General features: G+C 36.1%; 1 protein-coding gene and 1 pseudogene across 1 annotated transcript; both read left to right on the plus strand.

Moving 5' to 3' along the window:
- The first annotated feature begins 899 nt into the window (after positions 1–899).
- On the plus strand, positions 900–1352 carry LOC145607168 (ferredoxin C 1, chloroplastic pseudogene; annotated as a pseudogene).
- A 1534-nt stretch (positions 1353–2886) lies between these two features.
- On the plus strand, positions 2887–8410 carry LOC145608294 (FRIGIDA-like protein 4a). The gene is made up of 3 exons (XM_081663911.1): positions 2887–3954; positions 6220–6395; positions 7604–8410. Exons 1-3 carry the CDS (start codon positions 3045–3047, stop codon positions 8087–8089), a joined length of 1572 nt encoding a protein of 523 aa, XP_081520037.1. The 5' UTR covers positions 2887–3044; the 3' UTR covers positions 8090–8410.
- The last annotated feature ends 703 nt before the right edge of the window (positions 8411–9113 follow it).

Here is a 9113-nt window from a genome sequence, read left to right on the forward strand (position 1 = left end):
AAATCTCTTTGTATCTTTTAGAGAATATAAATAGACAATAAACAAGGGATAAACTATTTCATTAAATAATAAAAGTTATTCGAAAATTAAAACTTTTTTTTTCTTACAATGGGTAAAGAAGGACTACCCCCCCACCCCACACACACACTCACACAAGACAATAAGCAAAAACGCAGCCACATAGTGAGTACAAAGCGAACTATTCTTTATATTTGACACTTAAAACCATCCTTTATGAGATCTAAATTGTTAATGCAAATTAGTATCGCTTTCGGTGGAACTACTCTTCAATACTTTTAGATGTCTTTGCATTGTGTTTTCAAAAAAAGATGTCTTTGCATTGTGTTATTTTTTTTGAAATTTTTTTTGGGAAGTATTTGCTGCATCATTTTTGATAAAGCTCCATTAATATGTTGTCGCGAACATGAAATAACTTGATAGGTTCTCAAAGTTGGCAAATTTGCAAGATGAGTCTTTCAAATCTACAAGCTACAACCATATTACACACGATCTATTGTACAAATGTGTAAGATGAATCTTTCAAAATTTTGCATCCTTGCACACTCGAAAAACAAATCAATAACTAAAATCCCCATTATACCATGACGAAACCGAATAAATACTACATAAAGGTATTGAGTGTAATCACTTTACTATTGGGATCTTTTTAACCCATGTTATTAATGAAAATACAATGTTATTTTCCATTTAGTATACGGAATAATAATTATAATAATAAAAAATTAAAAAAATAAGAAAAAAAATAAATAAAACCGTTAGCAAAAGCTTTCAAAGAAGGATAGAGAAAACCTTATCCTAGCACCAACCACACAATCCTCCTAGACCCTCAACCCTTCCAAACAACCCACACTCCCTTCTTCCCCACTTTAGCCATAACCATGACAACCCTCCGCTTCACCACACCATCATTCCTCACTCTCACAAACCAACCACAACCACACCCGAAACCCGCGAAACACATCACACCACACCCCCCATCATCCCAACCACCTCGACGACTACAATCCCTCATTTGTACCGCATACAAAGTGGTAGTAGAGCACGAAGGTCAATCAACCGAACTCGAAGTGGAACCCGACGAGAGCATTCTTTCGAAGGCGCTCGATAGCGGGCTAGACATCCCGCACGACTGCAAACTCGGGGTTTGCATGACATGCCCTGCTAAGCTTATAAGTGGAAAAGTTGATCAAAGTGAAGGGATGCTTAGTGATGATGTTATTGAACGTGGGTTTGCACTTTTGTGTGTTGCTTATCCACGTTCAGATTGTAGTATTAAAACTATTCCTGAAGAAGAATTGTTGTCTCTTCAATTAGCTACTGCTAATGACTAATTTTGTTTTGAATTTTGTGTCATTAGCTTTGCAGAAATATTAAATTACAGTGTTTGTACTTTAATTATTAAGTTATAGGAGGATCTTAATTATTACACTCACTTGGTTTAATTATTTGATTGTGTTACTCTTCTTTTTTTTACCTGTTCTAGAGATTGTTTTTTATGCTAATGTTGTTGTAGAAATGAGTGTGTTTGTGTGTGTTATCCTTTTTAATTATCTGATTGTGTTACGCAATTTTTGGTGCCCAGATTTAGCTTGGATAATTCAACTTTGGAAGCCTACGGTTTACTAGTTGTTCTGTTTTCAGTGCCTAATGTTTGACATAATTTCATGTCAAGTACCTTTGTTTAGGGAGTAACGTTTATACACAATCAATGTAGGTTACTTTTATTAAATTTAGGGTCACTTTTTCAAATTTTTGGGTAACTTTTTATCAATAAAGCAAAAATACTTTGTAACTTTTATTTATATCAGGGTAACTTTTATTTCTATTAGGGTATTTTTTGCTCATTTTAAGGTAACTTTATAACGGATATTGTACATCCGATTATGAAAAAGTTTGTCTGGTTTTGGATAACCCTGTTCTGTGTGTTTGATTTACAAAGTTGGTCAATATGTTTTTTTTTGTTTTAGATACCTTATCATAATACATTATTGTTTGGAATAAAAAGACTTTATTCTCCCTATGTCCTTATTTACTTGATACACTTTGACCTATGCGTTGTTATACACATACATGACTTTGACTATATTCTTTTGCTAAGAAATAAAATTATTAGATATTAGTATTTGGATGTAAGATATTGTAAAGTTTGTACTGTAGCAAACATTTCTAGTTGAAGTGTGTCAAATAAATGGTGATAAATGGATTGATTTCAAAGCATACAATAAAAAGAAAGCACAATATATTTGCTAGAGCCTTAAGATAAGAACTTGAAATTAATATTAATATTATAGAAAAAATAATTACAACACCCCACAAAATTTTAGAAATATTGATGATATTTTAATACGGCAGAGCAAATGAGCAATGTAAATGAAAGAAAAGTAAATCAGAGTGCAAGTACATGTACTATCAATTTCGGTGCCTAGGTTGGGTTTGGTTTTAAATTTGAGTCATGTTGAATTATTATATTCATACAAGTCAAAATTTAAATTTAATTTTTTAAAATTATTTTCGAATCAGATTAGTTTTTTTACAGCACTAACTATACAAGTATTTTGAAAAGACTTAAAAGCACTCAAAGTGAAATAAAACCAAACATAAGAAGTTCCTTTGATTTGAAGAGAATTATTTGGACAAAAAATTCAGATATAGCACGAGAGAATAGCATACTCTACAATGCAAGTGAGAGACACCCTGTTACACTTTAGCTATTGGCTCAATGTAGTCTTTACTTTTTTTGTTATTAAAACGACTTAACCCAAACCCACTCCCCTCATTTTCCGTACGTGTCACTGTCACATCATCACACGTCATCCCCCATCCCACCACCTTTGCTTTTTTAAGACACCAACACCCCCTTTCTTTTTCTCTGTTTTCCCTCTCTTTAATCACATTCCTCCCCTTTTTACCCATTCTTAGGGTTTCATTCCATCATTTGGTACATCCAAGCAAACATCAACTGCTGCACAAGTTCAAGTCACTGACTCAGCGAGTGAGTGAGAGAGCGAAAAAAAGGAGGGATAATGGGTTCGGTACCCGACCCGGGCGAGCCGGCTCAGTACAGCTCGCCTAGTTTTGAGGATTTCCAGAAGCAGACGTCGTTGATGACGTCATGTACTCTGCTATGGAAGGAGCTCTCAGATCACTTCAACACCCTTGAAGAAGACATTCGTCGCAAATCGGAGGCATTGAAGAGGAAAATTCGAACCCTAGATGATCAAACCAAGCAATCTCTCGAGGTTTTGAAGAAGAGGGAAGTTACCATTGAAGGTTCTGTTGAGATCGCAATTGGTCGAGCTGAGGAATCCAAGAAGGTCGCATTGAGTCTCGGAGTTGAGGAGAGAGAAAATGAGGATAATGTTTTGATTGGGGAGGTTGATGATGGTGAAGGGTTGTTGATGAAATTGAAGGGTTTTTGTATTTGGATGGATTATGATGGGTTTTGGAGGTTTGTTACTGTGAGGAAGAAGGAGCTTGATTTGCTTAGAGCTAAGATTCCTCTAGCTTTAGCTGATTGTGTGGATCCGCCTAAGTTCGTGCTCGAAGCGATTTCCGAGGTTTTTCCGGTGGATAAGAGGGCGGATAAGATTGAAAGTGTGAATGATTTGGGTTGGGCTTGTGTTCTCTTATTGGAGTCTCTTATACCTGTTGTGGTTGATCCAGTTGTTGGGAAAGATCGTTTGATTGTTACTCCTAGTGTGAGGAAGAAGGCGGAGGGTATCGCCGAGACGTGGAAGCGTAGCTTGGAGGAACGCGGCGGGATCGAGAATGTTAAGACCCCTGATGTGCATACATTTCTGCAGCACTTGGTTACTTTTGGTATTGTGAAGAAGCAGGATGTTGGTCTGTATCGGAAGCTTGTTGTTGGGTCTGCTTGGAGGAAGCAGATGCCTAAGCTTGCTGTTTCTCTTGGCTTAGGTGATAACATGCCTGGTAAGAAATGTTTCTATCTTTGTTTATTTGGTATTAGAATTATATAAATTTTTTTTATTTGGTGTTGAATTTTATTTTATGTTTATGTCAAGGTTATATTTTTAAAGAGGAATTTATGTTTCATTATCATTCTTACTAATGAAATTTGTCTGTATATAAAATGCACATGGTTTTGATTTATATTATTTTTATTTTAGGGAATAATATTGTTTCTCTTTAGGTTTTGTGCAGACAAGTTGGATTTGGTTGCATGTATGAGCTACATTATTTATGGATCCAAGAATTTGTAGTTTTATGTCATTAATTGTGTTTAATTTAAGTTTTAGGTTTTCAGGCATAATAAGATCTAGAAGGGTGTAATAAGCCGTACTTTTTTTCATGTTTTGGAAAATTAAAATAAAGGAGGATTTAATTACACTATGTCCTTGGCCACCCATACATGAGACGGAGGGGGTGGGGGGAGGGGGAGGAGTGGGGATAGGGCGGAGGATGAAATTTTTTCTAGGAGTGTCCATAGTGGAGAAGGTGTTGTATTGATGAATAATAATTCTTTTCCCTTCAACGTTCCAAATGATAAGCTGATTGTGTGTGTTTCTGCAATGGAAGATAAAGTCGGGACTTCAAGTTTAGGTTGTGAAGAAGTTTAAAGTATACAATAATTGATATGTGGGATTTATTGAATAATTTGTGGGTTTTTTTATTTTTTTTATTTTATTTTTTTTTATATATTGCTTTCTCTGTGATTTGAGGCTGCATTTACTAAAGATTTGAGTGGAATGATTTGTTAATAATCTGAGGGTGTGGTAGTGATGAATTCCCTTGCAACAAATTTTCAGAATGTTGGAAGGATGTAAATAGATATATGAACTCACAAATCTATGATATATTAGACTATAATTTTTTATCTTTTCTTTGCTTTCCTCCCTGTAGACACATGTGTTGAAGATGCTCTGCGGACTTAATTTCCTCTGTAGTAGGTCAATATTTGTGCAGCATTTTGCCTATAAACTCCCCTGAAAAATGCTAATTCTGAAGTACTTGACAAAATACATCTTGAGCAACAAAATTAGGCCTTGTGTTGAATATACTAGAATATGCGTGTGTTTCTGGCATTCTCTGTCTTAGAAGCTAGCATGTGAGAATTTTATTGACGCTGCACTGCATATTTATCCCATCCTTGTACTCCAAAAGTTTATTAATCAAAACCGGTTGGAAATTTAGTTTGTTGCTTTTCGTCAACCACATGTTAATCTTTGAGAAGAACCAGAAATGAGATGGTAGGCTCTCCATCCCTGCCTGTTTTTGCTAGGCATGTTCCTGAAAAAAAAATAAAAAAATAAAAAAATAAAAAAAATAAAAAATAAATCTATTGATTCTTCGATGTGCCTCCAAAAATGCAGATATAAGTCTCTTTTATTAATTATTTTCTCTCTGTTTTGGATTGTTAGCCTCATTTTATACTTTTCTATAAGATAGCAACATCATTTGCTTGAAAGAAAAACTGTTGTGCTATTTTCAGAAAAAAGAAAGTGATTAGGCAAGGATGGTATAGATTATAGAAGGGCAATTTTTCCCCACAGAATGCTCTAAGTACAATCTCTTGGCTGATACCAAATGCCACTTTCTCTTGGCAATCTTTCAATAATACTCTTACACTTATTTTGTGTTTTTGGAAGCATATAGTTGTATCCTTGTAACAAATACTTTTCTAAAGAGAGTTCTGCCTTAACTTTAGCCGGTGTGGCAGGGGGGGGGGGGGGGGGGTTATCAGCTATTAATAAAATGCATATCAATCTTGCCTTAATTGGCCAGTTGGTTGGTGGTTACAGATGGTTGTATGGTAATGTTTTCGTCCTTTACTACCTTTTCTTGTATCTTAGTGGTCTAGGGGTGTTGCACTGAAAGTTCATGAAGGTCATCTCTCTTTTTCAAACATTCTTGTTTCATATACTCATAGAAAAGCTGGAGTTAAATCTCACCATTATGTTTCCGAGCATTACCTTTCCTAATTCCTTTTCTAAATCCTTATTTTCATTAGTATTATGTACTATAATAGGTTTTTTAAGATGTTTGCATCCCTTGTGTTTTTGGAAATGCCATTTTTATTTACATTTCACACGCAGGGAAGAACTATAGCTTTTATTGCCTGGACTATGGTGTGTTTTGCTTCTAGTCTATAGAGATTGCTTTCTGCTTTCTTTTTCATAATAAATTGTAACCGGCTTTTATTAGTTGGATACTGATACAATATTTTGTTATTTTCAGAGATGATTGAAGAATTAATAAGCAGGGGACAACAAGTTGATGCTGTTCATTTTACCTTTGAAGTTGGCCTTGTAGATAAGTTTCCACCTGTCCCATTACTGAAGTCATTCCTCAAGGATGCAAAAAAAGCTGCTGCTGCGATTTTAGAGGACCCAAATCATGGTGGACGTGCTGCGGTATTTCTCTATTTTCCCGCTGATAGTTTCTTATTTAGCTTTTTATATTTTGTACTTTATTTCTTTCATTGCCCTTTACTATCTTTAACTTTTAAGGACCATTCCAAGATCATAAATTAATTTCTACTCCCTCTTTAAGTTTTCCATATTAGAATTTGGCTACATTTTTTATTTTTTGGTTGGGGGGGAACTAAATGTAGTGAATGTCAAAGCTAGTTAGTGGTCCCTTGTGGTTATTTTCAGTACGGGGCAAAAAAGGGAGTATGTGTCCCTGTTCATCCTCCCCCCCCCCCCCCCCCCCCCAAACCTCTCCACAAAAGAAGAAAAAAAAAAAGCCCCCTCTCTTATTGTCCCTTTTACTAAGTTGGGAGCCTACTATCCACGAGTATGATTTGCTTCAGCTTTATCTCCTTATTGCTTCTACACTTTAGTACTGTACTATGCTTCCTTCTATATAACGAGCTTTTAAATTATAATTGACGCCCAAGAGAACTAAAAAAGGGACTTGGATTAGTGATTTATGTTTGGTAATGTTTCCGTTTTTCTTGTATGCACATTCATGGCACACTCCTTTAGCAAGTTAGCTATATGCCCTCAACTTCTCAAGGTCGTGATTGCTCTTTTTGGAGCTTTATCTTAAAGGTTAGGCAGTTAGCCATTAATGGCAGCTATGTCCTTTGTTTGCAGTGCTTCACAGCAAAGTATTTTTTCCTTGATGGTAGTTCTTTAATGTTGCTTGCCAAAAGGAATAATTTCTCTATCCTCTTGCCCAATGTAAATAGGTTTCCATATCTTTAACAGTCTTGTTTATTGACCTAGATCATAGGAATTACAATTATTATGAAGTTTATATAAGCACAAGAAGTAGAAGTAGTTCTACTTAGCACAAAATAAAGAATAATGCCCCCCCCCCCCCCCCCCCCCCCCCTTTCTCCCCAGCACACATCGTTCTGTTTTATGCAGTCAAGCAAATCGCTTTGAAACTTCTCTATTCATAATCATACGAGTCTCTTTTCTGTTAGCCAGTGGTTAGAGATGTTCTTTTTCTTTGTTGTAGGGAATGTTTATGATCATTCCCTTAATATACTGTTTTCTTTTTGTGGTCGGGAGTGGGTATTTTTAAGGGTAGATTTGGGATGCTCTCCAAAGTGAAAACTGCATTAGTATGTTGTAATTGTGCTGACTAATTTGGAGTTTGTGTCCTGTAGCAACTAGCTAATCGGAAAGAGCAGTCTGCTCTCCGTGCAGTACTCAAGTGCATCGAAGAATACAAGCTGGAAGATGAATTCCCCCCAGAGAACCTCAAGAAGAGGCTTGAGCAGTTGGAAAAGTTCAAAACTGACAAGAAGAAAACCGCATCAGTACCTGCAAATAAGAGAACCAGGGTCTGCAACAATGGTTATATGCCTCCAGCCAAAGCTGGTCGTTCAACAAATGCTTATGTATCATCATTTCCACCTGCTCCTGCTTATGTCAGGTCTCCTTCGCACCCCCAGTACCCAGCTGGGGTTGCACCTTATCCTTATGATAGACCTGCACCTGCGATGTATGGAAGCAGCAGCCCTCCGTATCCTTACTCACCAGAGGCTGCCCCTCCTGCTATGGCTGGTCCATACTCTGGAGCACCTATTAGTTACCCAGCATATGGCTACAGCAACGGAATGGCACCATCATATCCACAGGTTTACTACTGATAGGTGACTGGTCTTCGTTAACCATGAGACTGGTATGGTAACCACAATGACCACCTGATATTAAGAATGGTTTGTCTGTAATCACTAACCTTATAATGGTAGCGATGTGTGTGTTTATTACAAAATATTCTGTATTTTCTAATGTTAATCAAACTGATAGCTCTAGGTGTTGTGAAAAAGTAACTAGGATGAAGTTTTAATGTTATCAAAGGGTGTAGGTGAACCCTTAATTTAGTAGATAGATAACTCTGCTGATGCTTGTGTCTTGTGAGGTAAATCGCAATCTTGGAAAATATGGTCATGCAGGTACGTTTTCTTGTACAGCAGGCGTGCCTTTATATTTGCATATCAACATTGGTAGAAGGATAGTGTATATGCCATAAATTGTAAACCTAGAGCAATTATTAAGGGGTCGTTTGGTTCATATAAAGGAAAGAGAATTACTTATAGGGAAATGAGAAGAATATAATGTAATTGTCTTTGATTTACAATGTTTGTTTTAAACAAGAAAAGAAATCTTTCCTCAAAAAAAAAAAAAAAAAAAACAACCATTAACTTATTAGAAGGAAAGTGTGAGAGATTACCTGTAGTTGTCTTCAATTGCTTGAATTCTTCAATCGGATTTTTGATTGTTATTGGAGGGAAAGGAATTAAAGAGGAGAGAGGAGAGAGAAAAGTAGTTGGGGGGAGTAAATTTGGTGGGAAAGGTTAATGGTGGGCCCCATTAACGTGAAAATTGGACGGAAAACGTTAATGGGTAGTGCTACCCAAACGTTTTCCATCTTGCGGGTAGTTGTAAACAATTAAAAAAAATGGGTAGTTGTTAACAAAACATCCTATCTTACGGGTAGTTCTAGACAAATTTTCCAAAAAAAAAGGTGAGATTTTTGTTCCTATATACCCCCACTGAAAAATACTCTTTTGTCCCTCAATTTTAATTGGAAATTATACAATCTAATATCCTATCACATCATATTATATTACTACGGTAGAACCCGTGCGAAGCACGATTTATATTAAGCCT

Source organism: Chenopodium album, chromosome 23, assembly GCF_948465745.1.
Source record: "Chenopodium album chromosome 23, dcCheAlbu1.1, whole genome shotgun sequence".
In the NCBI taxonomy this organism is placed as follows: Eukaryota; Viridiplantae; Streptophyta; class Magnoliopsida; order Caryophyllales; family Amaranthaceae; genus Chenopodium; species Chenopodium album.